The following is a 23413-nucleotide window of genomic DNA, read 5'->3' as shown; positions in this document are numbered from 1 at the left end:
TATTTAACCAAAAAATTCAAACTGGTTAGCTATGTACTTGTTAGATAAGTGACAAACTGATATTCTATTAAACCCTGCCATTCTCTTACCCTCCAGTTTCGAATCCTCTTCAACCTACTAGGTGTTTTCTCCAATATTTGTAGAAACTCATGTGTTAGCTCTAAAAATAAAATTTAAATTTAAAACTTAGAAGGTGTCTTTAGGATTTATATTTCTCTCAAGTGGGCAATATTAAAAAGCGGGCCTCAAGAGTTCATCTACTTCACTATTACCCTCCTATTCAACCTTCAGCAAATAAAGAACTAGACACAGATCTGAACTATTTTCAAAGATGAATCACAGATGAACGAATGAATGAATAAATAAATATCATTCCCCCTGCCCCCATGCTTACTCAGAATCTCTGGAAAATTTAGTAGCATTAAAAAAATTCCCCCCAAATAGAAAATCTTCATTAGGCAAACATCATGGTAATAATTATTGCAGGCAAGATCCATCGATAGATTCTTTAAAACTAATGGGCAGAAGTTTAAAGGAAAAGGAGGTATTTGTATAATCCTAACATACCTTCCTCAAGATATTTAATTACAAAGAGAAGAACGGTAACTTTACAATGGAGGAACCCAGCAGATACCACCAAGTGATGACCATGTTTATCATTATCACCAGTAAGATATACCCCTTGATATATGAAGGACTCCTTGATAAGGTGCACTGAGTAAGGCAAAACCCATTTCCCAGTTATGTGGTATTCTTGCCAAAAATACAAAGTTTCAATTTAATAATGAGAAAACATCAAAGTCCAATTGAGGAACATTCTATAAAATAACTGACCATTATTTTTCAAAATGTCAAGGTCATAAAAAAATGGAAAGATAGAAAAACTGTCATAGTTTGGAAGGGATTTAAGGGGCACATCAACCAAATGGAACATAGGATCCTAGAACAGAAAAATTGAGGAAATCAAATAAAACTTGTCATTTAGTTACTACTGTACCAATGTTAATTACTTGGTTTTGATAATCATGTATTATTTTATAAGATGTTAACGTTAGAGAAACCAGGTAAAGGGTATATAGAAACTACTATTTTGTAGTTTAAGTTTAAAATTATTTCAAAGTTAAATGAAAAGAATTCCTCGACCTACACTCATATTCTCCTAGCAATCATTACTATTAACATATTATTAAAACTACCCTGGGTCATATATTTTTACCTCATTTTCCCCTTAAATTTAGGATCACAGTGAAATGACTCATTTCCAAAATGGTGTGGTTATGGTGAATTATACTTTTCTACCCCCAAATAGTGACATTGACCACTAGGCTATTGACCACTCAAGACAAATATTAATACCAGTCAAATGAATTATAGTATCACATAATATTAATAATGCCAATTCAGTAGAGACTACACAGATTCATTTATTATTTTTTAGTATACATAGTAAGCTTCTCTGTAAACTATTCTAGGCAAACATGCTAAACTGATAACGAAAATTAAGACCATACAGAATTTATCTTAAAGTAAAAAATATGCAAAAACTTAGCATTTATTATATGTCTATAAGCTGTGATAACTATAACCTGCTCAAGATTCATGAACTTTCTGATTCAGTTTGAATGAAAGCTATCTAATGACTGGACCACTACTCTTTAATTTCAAACAAATAAGCAAACAAACACCTTTCCACTTGGACACTAATAAATCTAGCAGATACACAATAATTTTGGGTTCAAATTTAACAAGAAATTGTTTTGATTCAATTTCTTTAACAGCTTGGTTGTCAAAGATTAAATGCACATCAAGTTTCTGGTCCAGGGGTGCCTGGGTGGCTCAGTCGGTTAAGCGTCCCACTCTTGGTTTTGGCTCATGTCATGATCTCATGGTTCATGGGATAGAGCCCTGCATAGGGCTCTGTGCTGATAGTGCGAAGCCTGCTTGGGATTCACTCTCTCCCGTTCTCTCGGCCCCTCCCCTGCTTGTGCTGCTCCCTCTCAAAATAAATAAATTAAAAAAGTTTCTGGTCCCAAACCTGCCTACATAGCAGGTATAAAACATAAGGCTTGTTTTTACTTTCTTATTAAATTTTACAATGGACAGGGGCGCCTGGGTGGCGCAGTCGGTTAAGCGTCCGACTTCAGCCAGGTCACGATCTCGCGGTCCGTGGGTTCGAGCCCCGCGTCAGGCTCTGGGCTGATGGCTCTGGGCTGATGGCTCGGAGCCTGGAGCCTGTTTCCGATTCTGTGTCTCCCTCTCTCTCTGCCCCTCCCCCGTTCATGCTCTGTCTCTCTCTGTCCCAAAAATAAATAAAAAACGTTGAAAAAAAAAAAAAATTAAAAAAAATAAAATAAAATCTTAAAAAAAAAAAAAAAAAAATTTTACAATGGACAATCAAAAGAATCTGTCAAATAATCACTGCCAATATATTAGTTATATACACAAAAATCACAGTATGGTCCTTAAATGAGAGCCTTTTTCTCTCAAGGCTAAGTATACAGAAAAAAATTAAATACAAAAAACAGATGAGGGTTTGTTATTAATTATAAAACAAAAACAAACCTTGCAAAACAACAACAAAAAATATTACAGGCAGGCCAAGTCCAAGCCAAAGCTGTTTTTGGAAGAGTCATTACATGAATTATTTCAGTGAACACTGATGCTTCAACACCAGATTAAAATTCAGATATATCTTAACCTTTGTTACTTTTTTCTTTTTTTGTGATCAAAACACCGAAAAAGGCTGCTATATAGCATGTTGAAACTGTCAATGTCTTACATGTCCCCAGATTCATGTTCAGTGGCTCTCCAATTTAATAAACTTGAGCCTTTTCAGCACAGAAGCAGATGGTTATTTGGGTGGCTTCTGTCATGTCAAAAAAAAACTTTAAGTATAATTTAGGAGCAGTATAAAAGACAGATCACTTGCTTTTTGTGACCTTTACTTTAGGATCATGTATATAAACTATTTTTATTCAGACGATGCCTACTTCTTCTCATCTGTTAACTGCCAAAGTAAGATGGAAGCACAGATAACCTAATTTTCAAGTCACAGATGACAAAAAAAAGCGCCCCCCAATGGTTTTTAAAAGATGCCATTTTAACTCACTGAAGATGCCTTCTTCTCTTGTTAAACTTTAAAAAACCTCTGGCAATGTAAGGAAAAGAGCATAATCATGTGGCAGTAATATACTACGAGATATATACACTGGATGAAATTTTTCACGGAGGAAACAAAAATTGAAAATCAAGAGATCTAAAAAGGAGGCATATTTTACAAAAAAGGAAGGCAAACTATCACAATTATGACCTATACCCCCATGTTTGTAAACAAAGTTTTACTGCAACAGCCATATCCATTCATTTACGGATTGGTTATGGTTGCTTTCCAGCTACAGGGGCAGGAGTTGTGTAGTTGGCATAGACCAAAAAGTCTATAAACTCTGAAAGAGTTATTACTATTTGGCTCATCAGAGAAAAGAAACATCTAGCTTACAGAAACATGTTGAAATTTTATTGGAAGATCACATGTGAAACCCAAAGGGGTCTCTATGTAACAGATGTCCTCAATAGGAATAGATATAAATTGTTTTCCCATGAGCTTCAATCTTTCAACAGAAGTTGGGGAAAGCTCACAAAAAGAAGCAGCCAAAAACCTAACAGTGTATCTTTTAGGCAAGAAGTATAATCTAATTCCTTTCTGAAATCTACAGTATTTGGCTAAAATGTCTTAATCCCCAAGAATCTCTCCTGCCTCTGGTCAGCTTATTTCTTACCAAAGAAATTTCTTATCAGAAGACTCAATTCCAGGTTCACAATTTACAGAATCTGCACCCCTGATTTTTTCAATTCATATTTAATAATACAAGGCAACAATGACACACTTCACTATCAGTGGAACTACAGAACAAGGAATGTTACCCTGAAAATACCTTTAGTTCATAGCTTCACATCTTCTACAATAAATTATACCCGACTTTGAGATTCTTGCATTGTCAACCTATAGCATTATAAATCATAATGTTTTTTGAGAAGTCCTGACAGGGCTATAGATATTCACTGGTAGTTAAAATATGTTCAAGTTTTTATTTTTTAGTTGTTTTTCTTTAGGCTAATGAATCCTTATTTTCATCCTGTTCATTTGATCGTGTAAATTATACTTTTAAATTCTATTACCAAATTGTTAAAATGAAATTATAGTTATGTTTTTGAGGAATCTTTTGAAACACAAACAAATATTAATATAGAGATCTGGGATTAATATCAAAATAACTACAGGGGGAGAGGGAGATGCTGGATTGGCCAGAATCGGTAACTGTTCACTTAAGTATGAGTCTACGGAGACTCGCTATTTTCAAACCTATACAAAAGTAGGTAGAATTTTTCATAATAAAAAAATATTTTCAATGTAAAAAAAAAAAATTTCTTTTTCTCTACTTACCATCTAGTAATTCTAGAGTAACTGTAGGATCGACATATTCCCACCAATGTTTTCCATCAGTTGACACAGGAATCTCCCAATTGGACCATTTGCAAGCCAAATGAATACATACACATGCTATCACTGTTGGTTTGTACTGAAGACAGAAGGTGGTAAGGTGTAGACTGTTGTGGAGCAGGTTTGAAAACGAAGAACCATAGTAATTCAAGTATGTAAAACAAAGAAAAACATTTACCAGTAAGATTAGAGCACAAACATAATTATAAAGGTTTTCTTCAAGTCGAGTATAAAACCTTATTTTTAAATTAAAAGCCAACACTATAGTTATAAAATTCTAATACTAGATTATGAACATTCTCCACACTGTGACTCCCAGAGCATTATATTAATATTTTATCAATAGTAATATATTAATATTTCTAAATTTTGAAGTACTTTTACTTCTTTATAAAAGGAGGGGAAGACATATTTCCAATAATCAGCATAAACATGTGTAACATTTTAATTTTTTGTGGTATTTTTGCTTCTTTTGTAATGTCATGGCAAAAAAGTAAAGAAAAAGCAGAAGATTCTCCATAAAACTGCCAAGTAATTTCAACATCACATTACAGAATGAAGTCAGAATCAGGGATTCCACCATTTGATGTGGGTTAACAGAATTCTCAAGTAAGTTAAAGAGAATCTAATACTTATCTATGTAAACCTCTGTCTTTTCAGCAAAGCCACAGAGAAAACTTACCTTTTGCTGAACAGCTTCAAGGCCCAATGTTGCTAAATACTATAAAAATGCTACTTTTCTCCTTCCACTTTATGTCCCAAATTTGGGCATGTGATAACACGTTACAGCATGCCTTTTCTAACCAAAGTTTTAAATTTAGTACTTTCTTTTTGTCGTTCAAAACTCCTAGGGATAGGAGTTAAATCCCAACAACATATACCTAAGAAAATATATTGGTATTTGCCAATCCAAAGTTTTAAATAAAAGTTAAAACAGTGTCACAAGAAATTAAGGACCATACAATGCTACTTTGGTGCCCTCCTCCCCAATGACCCATTTAAAAAACAAATTTAAGGCATTCATATAATCAATCCAGAACAGAATTATGTATTAGATATTAAAGGCTTTAAAAAATTATTCTTTCAGTTCAGTTCAGAAGTGATGGAGATGAAAAATGTTCATCAACTGCAAACCCACACCAAAATTTTTATGTAAAATGAAAAGGAAGTTAAGTTTTCTTAAAGTAAAAATTGTATTTCTGCAAATCTAGGCACTGACAGGACTTGGCTAGTTCTGATTTACTACTAGTGGGTATTATCTGGAAAAAAACCCAAGTTATATAAATTTTATTTATTAAAAAAACTTTAATGATTATTTTAAAGTTAAAATTGGATCAATGTGAAATTTTAAAAAATTGTCATTTAACTATAATTGTAAACTAGAAATAGCTTTATACTTACCAAGTTGCTCGAATTTCTACGTTAAGTTTAGCTCTTTGTAATCTTTAGCTGCTATTCAGGCTACCAATTTTAGACTTATGCACTCACAAATCGAGAATATGTCATCAGAAAGCACCACTACACTTCACAATGTGCATTTAACCCCTCTGTGCCAAAAGTCCCTTGTACAATACACCGCAAAGCAGACAGGAAGGTACCACCACAGTAGATGGTCCAGTCTCCTGTTGCAACAAGGGTAAGAGACACATTGAGGGGGCCCTGCATTAAAGGAAGCTATAGTGTGCTACAACAGTGCAACAAAGAGGGTCAGGATAACAACCTGTTGGTAGCCATGAAATAGGATGTCTGTGCCAAATCCTTGCTTGCTGTAAGAAAAGAAAAAAAAAAAACGAAGACAATACTGTCAGCTCTAATGTGCTATCATCAAAAAGTTCTCAACACAACAAAAACTTCAAAGTTTTGTACACAAAAAGTAAATTTTACTTACTACTTACAAATATCACAAGAGCGCCATCATTTTCTATACTACTGAAAATCTTCAACAACATTCACTCAAATGTTTCTTGCTATCCCCCAAAGATCTGAGAAACAAGCCGATTTGCTTTTAGCTAGCCAGTTACAAGGGCTAAACTTGTTACTAAGTTAAGCATCTAGTCAGCTAAAAGTTGCAATAAAGCATTCTCCTGGATTTAAAAAAAAAAAAAAGAAGAAGAAGAAGAAGAAAAGATTTTGAAGTCTAGTACAAAATACAAAGAGTTGCCTGCCAGACTTAATCCTCAGTCATCATATTTAAGTTGGCTTAAGTACTTCCATCCAAAGAAAAGAAAACAAAACAAACCCCCACCCCCCAAACTCAAGACAGCACAAACTGCTGTTTTTCATGCTACTAAGCATCAACAGAGAATTAACAACCTAGAAACATCCCAAGGGCGTAGATATAGAAAACTCCACTGCATATATATTTCTTACAGTATCCAATTGTCAACTTTAGAAAAGATACACATACTCTAGGCAATCAGGATGCTTCAGCACTGGTCCCCAAAAGAAAAGCAATTTTTAACTAGTTTAAGTCATGGAAACTGAAAATAGTAGTACCCCGCTCACTTTTTTTCTGCTTTCTTATTCTTCCCAATGGGGATTCTTTTGCTATAATTTCCCTTTTCCCCCAATTACATTCATAATCATTGATGTACCTTTCCCCTCTGCTCACCTAGGATCAGTTCACCTCAACTCACCCCTCTCTAACAGGCCTCAAATTCTTTGCCCTCTATTTTTATTCGTGGCACCTGTAATCCCTGCTGCCCCATGTGGATCACCAACATAAGGTATACAAAAGGGATTTGGGCTTAGCAGAGTTGTGCTAAGGAAGAGTGTCAAAGCATCAGATGTCTTGGAGGCAGTGTGACTTATGTATGGCATTCTTTCCTGGTGGGGAGGGAAGGAGAAATCACAGAAATGAAAGGTCCCTGTAAAATGACATTAGCCAATTCTTCAGCAAAGTAGCATAATATCAACTTTCTCATCTTGGGGTGGGGGTGGTGGGGAGAACCTTAAAGAAACCAAACCACTACTACCCCCCATCCCCACAAAGAATCAAAATATGTAGAGAAGGAAGTAAAAATAATTTTAAATTGCCATAGCAGTTTTCACCTCAGAATATATCTAAATTCAAAATAACCTATTAATAATCAGTGTGCAACACAGGAAGAATGCAGGAAAAATGTTTTGTTAGCAGAAAGTTATAACAGAGCAAAGAAAACAGACACCAAACATGAAACAATGTTTTTAAATGGAGTGAGATGTAAACCATAGTTACCTGAAATGTTAGTCAGACAAAATGAAGTTAAACATATATAAAATTTGCACAATTTAAGAATTGATCACATTTTAAACATTAACAACAAAAAATTAGATTTAAATATTCTGTTTTGGATAAAATATCAAATTTGCAGTTTTTGTGAATGTTTTTAAAACTTACTATTCAACTTTGCAAATGAATGGACTACAACAGCTACTAAACTTTAAGGATCTTAACGATGGCTCAAATGTCACTATAATACCAAGCTGAAAATCCAGTTTCATTTCCTACTAAGTGTGTGTGTGTATTTTAAGCTATAAAAGTATCTGTGTATATGTATTTTAAGCTATAAAAACGTCTTTCTTCACCAGGCTTAGTTTAGAGCAAAGTTATATGGCTCTCCATTATTCTAACAGAAATAGCTTACTCTAAGGCTTTTTTTTTTTTTTTAATTCAACATGTACACTAGTTATCTATATGAATTCTATACTACACTGTAATTCTGTGGATAAAAATGTGCGATCAATCATATTCAGATAACCCTGAGGAACAGGAACCATAATTAAATATGTTCTACTTTGCAAGTCATAACAGGTGCTAGCTATAAAAAACCAAAAATAAACAAACAAACAAGGTACTTTCTTTCAGAAGTCCAGTTCTGAACAATGACACTGTGACAACAGGTTTGTTTGTTTTAAATATAGCCATTAACATAATAAAATCCTACGTAGGTATATGAGTTCAATTTAAAATGAATAAAATGTGAGACTATTCAGGTAAACACTAAAAATCAAAAAAGGCCTTCAAAAGTCTTACCCATTCTGTTTAGAATAAACCTAAAGAAAAGAAGTCTGGTGGTAAAAGAATGAAACTGCAAAATTTAATTTTCAAAAAAGAAAGTAACAGAAAAAGGCACGCTGAAGGTTCCAAGTGGTTGCTCTTAGTACAGTAACACTTCAAATGGCAAACAGGAAAGAAGAAGTAAGAAGTAGTGTAACAACATGCAACTATGTAAAAAATATTTCTAGGGATACATGAACAGATACATAGAATTCATTAACAAGAGTAGAAAAGTGTGTACCACATGCTTTATAAGCAGTAAAGCAAATAAAAAAAAGTTCCTACTCCTGTTTTAAAAGGCTTAAAAGGCACATCACATGCTGCCTGTATCATACTATATACTTCCCCATTACACACAAAAAGGAAATTATTTTTAGAAATGCTACAGAACTTTGAATGTATTAAATCTGTTGTTTTCAAATGAATATGGGGAAAACATTTCCAAAGTGGCAAATCTGCTAAGACAATTTTTATCTGAAAGACATGAGGATGGCCTCCAAATTCTTAAACTGTCATCATTTTCCTAGAGGTCAATGGAAGTTTGACAGAAACCAGAAATTTTCTGTGTGTATGTGTTAATGGCCAACTTCTTAAACATTAACTAAAATGGGAACTGGCTTATTAGCCTAATAAGTAGGTGGAGAGAGTCCTATTAATTGGAAGCCCTCTAGTTTTTTTACTGAAAGATTCTCACCTAAGTTTAAAGGAAGCTAATTCACCACATACAGAAGCGGATGAATAGGTAGATGTAGAACAACAAAAGATGTTGCTTCAAAATGGTATTTCCCCCATTTTAATAAAACTCATTCAAGTCAATTATAGACAATAAAAAGTATTAACACTTAATTCAGAAATTTCAAAGATCACTTACCTCTTACTAATTGGGTACATTTCACCACATCTGTGTGTGGATGTTCAATGGTGATCTCAAAACCTGAAATGAAAAGCACTTTTTTCCCAATCACTTATCACACTACAATACTTGACTGAGAAATGCCATTCATCAGCACAATCATAAATGTATAATATATTGTTCATTATTAAAAAGATCCAAAGGCAAAGTTATTTTCTGTCACTGACATGCTCATTATACCATCAACGATGAGAAATAATTTCTTTTCAAAAACAATGTCCACTTAGGAAAACTGATAGCAAAGTTATTTATAGATTACGGTAATAGTTATTAAAAATTCTGATTTACAATTAATTATGATTACCCTCAGGTTAAAAACAAACTGAAATATATGAAAAATACAACCATTAATAAAATAATTCAATTACAGAATACACACACACACACACACACACACACACACACACACACATAGGTTTTGAGAGAGAGAGCACATGCGTGTGAGTGGGGGAGGGAGAGAATCTTAAGCAGGTTCCATGTTCAGCACAGAGCTTGACGCAGGGTTCAATCCCAAGACTCTAGGATCATGACCTGAGCCAAAATCAAGAGGCGGATGATCAACTGACTGAGCCACCCAGGTGTCCATGTAATATATTTTTAAAATGTATTCCAACTCTCCTTTTTATAAGATGTAAAAAGGGTATTTTTCATAAATATAATCTGCCCCATAGTGGGAAGAAAGACCATTTCAATGATTTATGGTCCTCTTATTTTCTTAGTATGCCTTAAATCAAAGGGTTTCAACCAGTTAGTTTATAACTACGTTTCATTAATAATAAAGTGATTAAGACAAGTAAACCTTGTAGCCTCAAGATTCTTTAAATCACTTCTTCTAAAACCAAAGATAAAATGCTGAAAGAGCTTTTAATGTCTATTCAACCCTTAGGTAAGGCAGGCTTTTTTCTTTTTTTTTAAACAGTGGAGGTCGTTGGGGTGCCTGAGTGGCTCAGTCAGTTGAGTGTCCTGACTTCGGCTCAGGTCACGTGCGGTTCTTGAGTTCGAGCCCCGCATCCTGCTCTGTGCTGACAGCTCAGAGCCTGCTTCAGATTCTGTATCTCCCTCTCTGCTCCTCCCCTGCGCACACTCTGTCTCTCTCTCAACACTAAAGATTAAAAAAAATTTTTTTTTAAAGTGGAGGTCACATCTAGCATCTTCAGAAGCAGTAAACGAGTGACATCCTAATACACAGGTAATCTAGATTTATAAAGTTGTTGTGTGATCTATTTATATTTCTACTGTAATTAAACCTGCAAAACCATACTTTAATCAAAGCCAGAGGTGTATACTGTCAATTCTAATGTTCCCCTTAAAATAATATAATTTTCCTTTCAAACTTTATTACACAAGTCTTTATAAATTTCATATTTATATAATTTTATATAAAAAATAACATGCTAAGTCAGTGGATTTGGTGAGAATAAGATTTTCACTTTTATTTTTATATCTTTTTATACTATTACAACATCAAATAAGTTGTATCTATTTCAAACAAACTACTTTTCTAATAAAAAGAATCTGTCATGATGGGAGACTATTACTGCACTTCTCTTCAATGATTGGGTACGGAGTAACATATGAAATAACTACCATAACGAATAGTGGCTATTTATGACATATACACCATGTACTCATTTTTTATACATTATCTCTCATTCTTAAGTTCACAATGTTAAGACTTAAGACATTATTACTCTATCCTGCATATACAGAATGGAGGTACACAAGATCAAAGAACTTTGCCTAAGTTTACAAAGCAAGTCAAAGGCCTACAGATTTAAACCAAGATCTCCATAAAGCCCATGTGATTCCATCACACTTCGCTAGGCTCTTCCAGAAGTAATATATGACTTTATACAAGATAAACCTTCTCAGGCCTCAATTTCCTCATAAGTTAAAGATCAGAATAAATAATCTTTAGAGATCACTTAAACTGCATGAAACTTGAAGACAATATAACTTTTAGAAGGGGATGATGAATGGTTAAATAACTACACTATGTCATATTAAAAATGATGTGATAAATTCATTAAAAACTGACTACAAGTGCTATGAGAGCAAAGACTGCCATGAATACTTGTGCACATTACAATCATATGCAACAGCCTTTCACAATGAAAACTATGTTTACCATTCAATTAAATTATGCCAAATGAAATTAAAAAAAAAAAAAAAAAAAAGTTTTTCTTATAACCAGGCTATACTATTCTGGCCCCAAACCTTGTTTTAAAATGAAACATCTTCAATGATAAAGTTATTCCAGAAATTTTTTTCTTTCTTTAGAACACCACAAAAATAGCATCAGCCATGAGTACATACCTAGGGTTTGTAGCATTATGGTTTCAAGTAAAACCAGTTCTTGAGTCTGTTGAAGGTAAGCCTGCCAGGTAAAAATAATACTATTAAAATGCTTAAGATCAACACTCTGAGACTATGGGACCACTAAGTCTCATGTAAATCACAGACTGATTACAGAAGAGCCAGATTAGTTTAGGAACATGAAGGAAATACACTGAGGGTGACAGGGAAATCCTATATTTTGCAACCAATCTAAATTGAATTACTTCTAATACAGGATATGCAAAAAAGGTAAATAGCAACAAAACCCCTCAAGACAATGATAACATGAAAGGAGGTAGAGCTTCATTGAAAACAACAAACGCTCCAGCCTGTAACGTAAAACTTGACATAGGCAGTGGTGCTTCAAGACACTTTACCAAAGGAAGCACCAACTCAAGTAAGAAAATCAAATTCAAACCTGCCTGTTAAAGAAAAGGCTTATCAATTCAACCTAAGATATCTCAAGTGGAAATTCCTTAACAGTCAGAGTTATTGTGTAGAATTTCCTCTCTTTAGAGAAGACAAATACAATCAAAGCAAACCCTCAAATCTCTAGATTAAAACATTTTAGATATAAAATACCAAAATGATGTATCATACACCATGGGGAAACAGAAGGCCTTCTCTTTCAACTTCAATAAATTATTCTCCTACTGCAACTGCTCTGGGAATAGATGTATGAAAAAAATTTCTATCACTGTCAAATTTCTTAAATTGTAACAACTAAGGTGATAAAAAAAATACATCATCAATATTCATGTAAGGACATGTTGCTAAACTCAAGAGTGAAAAACACCTTTATTTATGCCCCATTTTGAAAAGGTCACTAAAATAATTTTTTAAACATAGATTTCTATCATTTGAACAATACCCTAAGTATTCACCAAAAATAATTCCGAATTTATCATGTTAACAGAAGTTACAAGAACAATCTTTGCATCATCATACATTCTCTATTATTAAATGGCTAACATCATTATCTTACTCCTTTAAATGCCATTATCTCAGTGCATTTTTACATATGACAGGGATAACTATTAGTATATATGCATTAATAAAGGAACAATTCTGTAAAATTACTATTTACTGGTCTACAGGCAAAACCAGAGGTCTTTCTTTCTTTTTTTTTCCATTGCTGACAAATTTTAAGAGTTATTCATCTTTGGTCTCAAATGCACCCAAACAATGGAAGTGATATAAGATCACCACTACATATATCATAGCTTTGCTGTGAAGATAAGCAATAAAATGTGAAACACTTAAAACCACCTTTGAATCACAGCCTTAACATGATTCAGAATGATACTGAAATTCATGTATATGCATGAAATATGTTTCTGTTAGATCACTCCCTGGTATTGCATTCCTAAGTGGTAAAAGAAACAAGCAGCAGTTGGAAGGCAACGCCAATTGAATTATTTTTACATACATCACATTTAGTATCCAGCAGTGGCTCTAGGGGATGAAGACAAGCATGTGCTACTTTGATAACATGTTCAAGTTTTCGAGCCTGTTCTTCCACTTTTGCAGCCAAAAATAATGCAGTAGGTGATATTATCTGCAGAAAAGATAAAAATTTGGTGATTTAAAAATAAAAAATTTTGGAAAAACCTTCTACTTTCTAAGGTGGGGCGTGCAAGGAAGGAATGTAGTATTAAAAATATGAATTGTGACTTGGGCTATAACAAGACGGATGTAAGAGTTTTAATAAAGTGATTCATTAAATAGAACTAGTTACCCTAGTCTCTAAAACTTGCTTTACTGTTTTGCAAACAGCAATGGGAAAAAGGAAAAAGACTTACACTTGGGCAAACTAAAATAAAGTTTAACTTATTATTAATGCATATTGTGGAGGTAAAATAAAAACTCAAGCAAAATAATAAAGTCGTAGCTTAAAAAAATGAAAAATAGGTAAAATATACCTAGATTTTCCTTCTTTTTAGATACAGCCACTACTTACTAGGTTTCTTTTAAATTAACCAACAATTCACTTGTGTGGCTAAGAGCTATGCAATATTGCTTTAGGACAGAAAAAGGATCTACAAGGCAAAATGAGAAGATTCTGAACATGAAACTGCTACTGAGTAACTCTATTACTTCACTATAGCAATATTAACAATAGCTAAAGAACCAGATAATGAACATGTAAGATAAATCAACAGAGTAGAGACATTGCCAAATGGAGATCAAGAAATAAGCAATTTTTTTTTTAAGCTTTAGTTAAGTTATATGTTCTTGGGATTGAAGTATAAGAACACAGCACTATAAAGACATTGACTTAGAGAAACATCAATTCTGAGCAATATTTACCCAAAAAGTAATAAACCAAATTTACTGCTGACTCAGAAAACAGGCATACTCTAAATTCAAATAATATTCTAAGATTACACAGAAGAAATTTTTCATGGGAAGATGATTTCTAGAAGTCAAGATTCAGGTTATTTTTCAAGAGATGAACATCTGAATCTTACTGTATCTTAGGGATCACCAATCACTATACAGAAACAATGCCAGAAGAGGGAGGGGAGGACAGAAAGAGGCATTAAGCATGCTACATGATTTGGGTAGTTAAGGACAAAATTTCTGATACAAGAAGGTAGATTCTTTCCTCTGAGCTTTTAAAACAACTTATAAATAATGCTGAGCCATGAAATTTAATCACTAGATTTTGGATCTGAAAGGGACCTTCTCTAGATAGTCCAATTTCATTTGCAGATGAGTAAATGGAGTGAAAATGACTTCAAAACAGACGTAAAATTACATCAGTTTGGCTCCAAAGAACAAGTAATGTTATCTTAAAAGGACTGAATAATTTCAACTTGGACTTTCCAACTTATTTCCATCTTTCAAAATTAAAACAAGGAAAAGACTTAAAAATTAAGAATACTCAAAAAGGCAACTTACTCGTAGTTTTCTTAGATTTAGAATAAACTACTATTATTCTTTACCAAAGATTTAATTAAGTAACATGAAAATTAGTTCATATTCTTGAAATACCAGTAAAACAGCAGCCATACAGGGCAGGGATTTTTCTGAAATGTAGAAAGTACAAGAGAGTGGACAATCATTTCCTATCCCAGTTATTTTTTCCACATACTGAGAATTTCCTATGCTACCTACTTTAATTCCTTTTCTACTTAAATGTTTACCTCATCCTAAGGAAAATTCCTCAGTCAAAATGAAGTGCCCTTCTTTATTCAATAGGAAACTGTGTACACCTCTGTCATTGTACTTTCGCTGTATTCTAACTTCTGGCTTACTAATTTTGTCTGCCCTACTAGTCCAGAAGCAGCTTAAATATAGACACTGAATTATTCATTCACATTCCCATTGTCTTGCATTGTGCAGCTGCTGTTCAGTATATTTGCCAAGCGAATGATAGGTGGATAATCCACATATAAAATATAAAGGCACCAATGTTAAATTCTAGGTATTCCAAATCCCACAGTAAAAATCTAACAGCCAATACAAAGGTAAGAAATGCAAGAAACAATAAAGATACTCTCAGTGTCCCACAATCTCTCACTTTTTACCTAATTCATGTCTAAGAGGGGAATGGCTAAGCCGGCCATCAAATGCTAGCACTATTTACCAAAGAGTGAAGCAATACAGGCTCAAGCCACATGTCAAATTAGACTGAACTTAATAAACTTTTTTCCTAAGTGCCAGATGATCCAAGATTTCTCTTACTTGCCTAAAAGGTACCTTCTAAAAGTCTCCAATGAGCTTTTCCTGGCACAGCCTCTTAGGATTCCCAGTGATTGCTCCATTCTCTTCAGACTTTTTATAAGCCTCAATATCAAGTACTTTCAAACCACAGACTTTTTTCTCCTTACAATATAGTCTCAATGGAAACAAAGTATGTTTACTAATGAATGATTCTAAAATTCTACAAATAATTAAGAAAATTAAATATTCGGGGAACTAAGCAATGATCTTCAGGGTAGATTCCTGGTTTATTTACCCACACTCCTCACAGAAGTCTTTCTGTTCCCTCTAAATAGGGCTCAATTCTCATCCTCCTCCAGTGCAACACTAATACCCAACACTCTTCCAAAGTTCCTGGTGAAATCCACTAACTCCATTCACATTTCCTCCTCTACAGCCTGCAAACATTTTACTCCATCAGGGCTGTAAAAACAAAACAAAACAAAACAAAACACCTTTTTAGATAAATACTTTGTGAATATCCATGTGAGGCTTTAATTTTAATTAAGAATGACTAAAGAAGGTAATCAAGCTAGGTGCCTCTGCTTTTTTATATAGAAAGCGGATTTTGCTGTGTGGCTTACTGAAAGGAAAAGAACTCCAAAAAGTTTTAAGTAATGGCTATGTTATTAGTTGGCCTGTGGCTTTTAAAGGGAGCATCCTTTTGAAGGCAACAGACATTCATTAGTGCACGTAAACTTGGTTCAAAGTCAAAGAATTCACACCAATACTGGAGTAGATACTTGGTTCAAGTGAGCAACTACAACCTGAGATTTAGCTCACTGGGGACAAGGACCATGCATGATCCATCTTTGTGTTCTGTTATCTGTTTTAATAAACTTGCTTGAATTACTATAAATGAAGGAAATAAAAACTGATTTTTAAATAGTGTCAAGTTTGTCAGCCTAGCAAATGTACAACTGTTTCCAAGGGCTATCACATTCTCAAAACAAGACAAATTTCTACAGAAATATACCATACAAATCATGGAGAGGGGGAGGTAGAGGTGATGAAGCCAGCTGTAGCATAGTAGTCAGGGTGCCTCAGTGGAATCCTGGCTCTGTTATCTGACTAGCCTAGGCAAATTACTTATTCTCTTTGTGGCTCAGTTTCTGCATCTGTAAAATGGGAGAAATAGTATCTGCTTATAAAGTTGTGGTGAGAATTAAATCAATCAATATACATAAAGCACTTAGAATGGTGCCCAGAGTCATATGACTGAAATTATTATTATTATGCTGTAAAGTACATTATTATTATTATGCTGTAAACAACAATTGTGTATTGCTAATGCTGATCTTAAAATTTAAAGGTGATTTAACATGCTTTTAAAAATTCCCTTCTTTCTTGCGCACCTTCTTCCTTCCACAGTTAAACTCAATTCTTTAAAGGTTCCATTGGAGCCCTAACTAAGCGAATTCAAACACACCAAAATGATGATACACGACATTACTTCAATGGTTACACCAGTATTCCTTTCATCCCTTTCCCCTCCTTTTACCCCCTTCTCTTTTTCTATTCCTTTATATGTTTCCATTCCTACCTCTTGATCTGACTCCCTTCCTTCTCCATCCTTTCTCTTCCTGCCCATTCCTGGCCGCTGTCTCCCCCTTCTGCTCATGATGCCCTCACTGCTGACATTCTTCACTCTCCAATGTTGGCTTCAACCTTGATATTTGGAGGCAAGGTCAGTTTGAATTAACAAAAGCCACTGATGATGGCCATACCAGTCAATTTCAAATGAAATCATTCCGGTCTTCATCCTTTTAGTAATATATTTCTGCATACACCTTATGTATACATTTGTATTTAAGAAGAAGCCACAGCTGTTTTATTACTCTTCAAATTTAAATTTCCTAGTCCAAAAGAGTCCTAAGAGAAACAAAGAAAAGACTTCCACATCTGCCTTCTATTTGCTAATACATCATCAAGAAGCTTATTCTAATCTATTGTTATTTTTCATCTTTAGGTCCTATAAGCCAGTGAAGCAATTTCTTCCCTGTTCGTTAACTGCCTCCAAACTCCCCCTCTCCTAAGACTAGGAGAACTATTCCCTGTGCCTTCAAAAGACTTCATTAATATCCAGTTAGTTCTAGGTATCACAGCTAAAAACTGGGAAATCACATGCCTAAGGCTACAGTTAAAGAAAAGTGGTAATGGCATAACTTTAGAAGATTCCCAGAAAGGTCTCAGAATATGAAAAGAGAAGTATAAGCTTAGATATATGGAAAAATAAAGGGGGGTAATGGCTCCTCAACAAAGAGGAAAATAGGTTAAAATGTCCATTTGTTAATAACAAAGATCACTGGAGTGCCTGGGTGGCTAAGTTGGTTGGGTGTCTAACTCTTGATTTTGGCTCAGGTCATGATCCCAGGGTTGCAGGATCGAACCCGCACTGCGCCGGAAGCCTGCTTAAGTTTCTCTCTCTCTCTGCCCCCTCCCCTGCTCACGTGTTCTCTCAAATAAAAATATATTAAAAAAAAAAAAAAAAGTAAAGATCTCACCAAGCTTGACCAATTAAGCCAAAATTTCAGTACAAACTGGTTTACATCCTTAATTTTGTTGTACTGAAAAGACTGACATTCCAGTATTACAAAAAATGTCATTAATTCAGCCTGGTATTTTAGTTTTCCTACCCATATAATTATGTGTGAGTGTAATACTGTCAACATAAGAAAATTTATGCTGAGAAATACAGAAGTCTTCAGGTTGGATGTTATTTTAGATTTCTAATTATATCTGAAGAGAGCTGGCTATATAAGACTGAAAAATACTATTATTCAGTACTGCTGAAAAGCAGTAATAATTAAGAGAATAAGGCCTGATTTCCATAGAATAACTACATTATATTTAAAAGTATTTAAATGCTTACTGTAACCTGACATTTAAGTATTTATTTATGGAGGATAAGTTACCATTATGAAACTTACAAAAATGAAAAAAAACTCAGTTAAGTCTCTATTTTCCCTTATACACTCAGCTCCTACCAGCCAATGGTAAATAGTCATAGAATATTGGGAAGCAACTTGCATAGATATTCAAATATTCCACATCAATCTTTCAAAGTCCCCTTTCCTTCGGATGGCTAAACAAATAACTAATACTACAGAAGACTTAATATTGTGGACAGTATTCCCCAAATTGATCTACAGATTCACACAATCCCTGTCAGAATCTCAGCTTCTTTTCTGCAGAAACTGACCAGCTGATTCTAAAATTCATATGGAAACACAAGGGATCCAGAAAAGCAAAAACAGTTTTGAAAAAGAACAAAGTTAGAAGACTCATACTTTCTGAATTCAAAACTACAAAGCTACAGTCATCAAGACCATGTGGTAATAGTATAAGGAAAGACATAAGGATCATGGAATAGGATAGATTCCAGAAATAAACATTTAATTGGATAGAGGAAAAACAGTCTTTTCAACAAATGGTGCTGGGGCAACTGCATATCCACATGCAAAAAAATGAAATCCATCCCTTTCTTTACGCCATATACAAAAACTAACTAAAAATGGATCATAGACCTAAATTTAAGAGATAAAAACTTGTAAAGGAAAACAGGAATACACCTTCATGAAAATGGATCAAGCAATGTTTTCTTAGATATGACATCAAAGCACAAATGACAAAAGAAAAATCCTAATAAATTAAATGCATGTGTTACAGATGAAACCATCAACAAAGTGAAAAAGCTAACCCATAGGATGGGAGGAAATATTTGCAAATCCTGTATCTGATAAGGAACTGTTATCTAGAATATACAAAGAACTCTCACAACTTAATAAAGAGACAATACAATTTAAAAAATGGGAAAGGGTTAAGTAGACATTTCCCCAAAGATACTACAAATGGCCAATAAACGCATGAAAAGATGCTCAACACCACCAGTCACTATGGAAACGCAAAATGAAACCATAAGCTACTATGTTATACTCACTAGCGTGCCCATAAGATGGCAATAATAATAATAATGATAATAATAAAAAAAAAGACAGGTGTGCCTGAGCAGCTCAGTGGGTTAAGTGTCTGACTTGATTTTGGCCCAGGTCATGATCTCACAGTTTCTGAGTTAGAGTTCCATGGGATTCTCATTTTCTCTCTCTGCTCTTCCCACCCCTCAAAATAAATTAAAAAAAAAAAAAAAAAAAAAAAAAAAAGAAAGAAAAAGATAGAAGATAGCAAATTGTGACAAAGATGTGGAGGAACTGGAAGGAACCCTTAATGCAATGCTTGTGGGAAGGTAAAATGGTATAACTACTTTGGAAAAGTGTGGCAGCTTCTCCAAATGTTTTCAAAAAGCTTTCCAAGATTACTGAGGTCTATAGAGTTACTATACAACCCAGCAATTCCACTCCTAGGTATATACTGAAGAAAAATGAAAATGTCCACACAAAAACTTGTACAGGAATGTTCACAGCAGCATTACTCACAATAGGCAAAAAGCAGAAACAAACCACATGTTCATCAACTGATAAATGGATAAATAAAATGATGTATATCCACATGATGGAATGTAAAAAGGAATGATGACAGTAAAAAGGAATGAAGTACTGATACATGCTACACCATGGATGGATCTTGCAAACGTTGTAAGTGAAAAGACCATATATTATATAATTTCATTTTATATGCAATGCACAGCATAGGCAAATCTACTGAGAGACAGAAAATGGTTGTCCAGGGCTGAAAGGGGGAGAGAAATCAGTGAACAACTGCTAATGGGTATAGGGTTTCCTTTGGGGTGGTGAGAGTATTACAAACTTAGACTGCAATGATAGTGTACAACTCTGTAAACACACCCATTAAATTATACATTCTAAATGGGTGAATTTTACGGTCTGTGAATGATTTCAATAAAGATTTTTTTTTAAAGGAGCTAATGTCAAAGACTTCCCTTTTTAAGTTACTGCCAATAAAGGGAATTTCTAGGAAACCAGAAACCTAATCACAGCACAATAAACACTGGTAAACAACATTTATCTTAACCCTGTATAACTTCATAGCACATTTGTTAATTTAAAAGGAAAATTAGGTTTCTTTTTAAGAAGGTATACTACATATCCATTTCTTAAACAACATTTAATTGTGACTTTTTAAAAAAAAGTTTATTTACTGAGAGAGAGAGAGAGAGAGAATGAATGAATGAATGAATGAGTGTGCCAGCAGGGGAGGGGGAGAGAAAGAAGGTGGAGAACCCAAAGCTGAGAGCCCAATGCGGGGCTCGAACTCACAAACTGAGACCATGACCTGAGCCAAGGCCAGACAAGCGACTGAGCCACCCAGCCGTACCTAATTTTGATATTTAAATTATGTAATTATTTCAGGAAACTTTTGTTTAGTTAACAAAAATAATTTCAACAGATGTTTAAGTCTACATAAAGGAAACCACTGATTCAAATGGCTACTTCTATTAGTGATCTAAATAGCAATCACTAAGCTAGAGCAATACCAACTATCCAAGGATGTGGGAGCTTGTAAAAATCTGGTATCTTCTCTGAATCAAAATACCATTTAAAGACTGCCCTCAAATCCTCAGAACTTCCTTTCCCTGCTCAAAGCTATTTTTTTCTTTCCCCAAGCATGAAACTACGACAGTTTTCATGCTCTTAATTCTTGACCCGAAAAGAATCATTTTTTTTTTCAACTTGTAAATAAGGCCACTATTTAAGCTTAGTTTGAATGTGCAAACTTTTCTATGGAACAAATTACTACAGTGTGAATTCCAAAATAATTTTGTTCACAGATACAAATCTCTATACTTTTCATTAGTTGATTGGTATTACTTTTTAAGAGCTTTTAGCCCGGGGCACCTGGGTGGCTCAGTTGGTTGAGTGTCCCACCTGGGCTCAGGTTATGATCTCAAGGGTCATGAGTTTGAGCCCTGCATCGGGCTCTCTGCTGTTAGCACAGAACTGCTTTGTATCCTCTGTTTCTCCGCCCACCCCCCCAAAGTCCCTCCCCTGCTTGCTCTCAAAAAATAAATAAGCATTAAAAAAAATTAAAATAAGTTTATAGCCCAAACCAGCACTATCAAAGAGCAATGCAATGTAAGCCACAAATGTAATTAAAAATTTCCTAGTAGCCATGTTAAAATAGTAAAGAAATGTGAAATTAACCACTTCTAGTTAGTGGCTATATATATTTAGCACACAGGCTTAACCCCCACAATTGGCATTCTGAAGAGAAAGTTCATTAAAATGATATGAAGCAGATGGAAATGTATTACATGTTACAGGCACCATAGAATAGCTCAAATTGGTTACTGTTCCTAGTCATTCCCACAGTAGACAAATGTTTTTTTTTCCTTTCCCGCACTATTTCTTATTTATTTACAAGAAAATACATACCTTCTTTGCATACTGCTTGTTACATAATACATACTTAATGTTTGTGGAATAACATTGTTACGTTGTCATATAAACACATAGCATCGGGTAACTAAGTACAAGCCACTAAAACTATAACATTTAAAATTTTACACCGAACAAGTCCTCATTTGCTTCTTTTTCTATATCAGATTCAAATAATTTATTTTATTTTTTAATATTTATTTATTTTTGAGGGAGAAACCATGAGAGGGGGAGGGGTACACAGAATCTGAAGGAGGCTCCAGGCTCTGGGCTGTCAGGACAGAGTCAGAAGCGGGCCTTGAAACCCACCAGCCGTGAGATCATGACCTGAGCCAAAGTCGGATGTTTAACCGACTGAGCCACCCAGGCACCTCCAGACTCAAATGATTTAAAGAGAAACTTCGTATTACATGTTTTTCCTTAAATATGATCATAGGAGTACTTAATACAGCAGCTTTGCAACTAGAACCGTTAACAAGTACACAGCAATCTAATTTGATTTTCCCTTAAAAACATTACCTTATCGATTTTATGCAATAAAAACATCTTCAGAATTCTTGTTCTAACTGCCTTCAAAATCAATTTATAAATTACATAGTCAATGTTTATGCAGAGGCCTTTGTGTGGCTTGGCTAATGCAAATACTCAATGCACATTTGTTAATGTAAAATTCTGCTCTATTCTATAGACCAGAGTTAGTGTAGAAGCACTACATTACCAAATTATATAAAATGCTTTCTTAGAATAAAAATAAAATGCTTTCTTATTTCTGGGACAGATGAGCTAAAGCTATGATAGAAGCATATGAACATAAATGTGTGTGTGTGTGTGTGTGTGTGTGTGTGTGTGTGTGTACAAAAGATGTGATTTGGACCTGTTACAATCATCTAATTTTGAGGAGGGAAAACAAGGTGATTCATTAAGACTTTATAGAGACCTATAATATATAGCCCAATATTTATCAGTCAACATCCCTGTAATTAGGCAGACAAACTGCCATGTTTCAAAATAACATTAAAGCTTTGTGGGAGAACTTTCTAGAGTTCTTTTCAAAATTAATATGCAAAATCAATCAAGAATATCACATACGCTTTTATGTCTATTAATAAACTTTCCCAAATGGATTATGTTCCTTGTTTAACAGAATGAAACTCAAGTGACTTAATGATTCTTAAAAAAAAATGATATCCTTATCTTCTTAGAAGAACTTATACCTATTAAAGTACAGTTGTCCCCTGAACAATGTGGGCCAACCCACTGAATTAGTGATGCCAACCCACTCCCACCCTGAATTAAAAACACATGTATAACTTTTGACTTTCTCCAAACTCCTACTACTGACTGGAAACATTACTGATAATATAAATAGTCAATTAACGCATATTTTATGTTACACGTATTACTGTATTCTCATAATACCTCATTTTTCTCACTTTTTCAGTAATTCTAGGCTATGTGGTTTGTCATTGAATTTTTTTAATTGTTGCAACTTGCCAAAAAATTTCCCAATATATTTACTGAAAAAAAAAAAAAAACTGTGTATAAGTGCACTCATGGAGTTCAAA

At 34.2% G+C, this 23413-nt stretch overlaps 1 protein-coding gene across 13 annotated transcripts in view; it reads right to left on the bottom strand.

The window, feature by feature from the left end:
- Window positions 1–23413, bottom strand: part of CCNT2 (cyclin T2) — a 41941-nt gene that overhangs the window by 7279 nt on the left and 11249 nt on the right. For 4 of the 13 annotated variants that reach the window (XM_042994309.1, XM_015545081.2, XM_042994310.1 and 1 more), the window contains 6 exons: window positions 13217–13345; window positions 11767–11827; window positions 9409–9471; window positions 6219–6264; window positions 4442–4605; window positions 90–160 (listed from right to left, as the gene is read on the bottom strand). In XM_042994309.1, coding sequence (XP_042850243.1) covers window positions 90–160; window positions 4442–4605; window positions 6219–6264; window positions 9409–9471; window positions 11767–11827; window positions 13217–13345 — 534 coding nt within the window. Of the gene's footprint in view, window positions 1–89; window positions 161–4441; window positions 4606–5899; window positions 6265–6386; window positions 6481–9408; window positions 9472–11766; window positions 11828–13216; window positions 13346–15751; window positions 16614–17038; window positions 17886–23413 lie in introns of those variants that run through there. The other 9 variants (XM_042994313.1, XM_042994314.1, XM_042994318.1 and 6 more) reach the window with 8 other exon arrangements.

The sequence above is a fragment of the Panthera tigris genome, chromosome C1 (assembly GCF_018350195.1).
Source record: "Panthera tigris isolate Pti1 chromosome C1, P.tigris_Pti1_mat1.1, whole genome shotgun sequence".
NCBI classification, from domain to species: Eukaryota; Metazoa; Chordata; class Mammalia; order Carnivora; family Felidae; genus Panthera; species Panthera tigris.
This window is presented reverse-complemented; position numbering and strand designations above follow the sequence as displayed.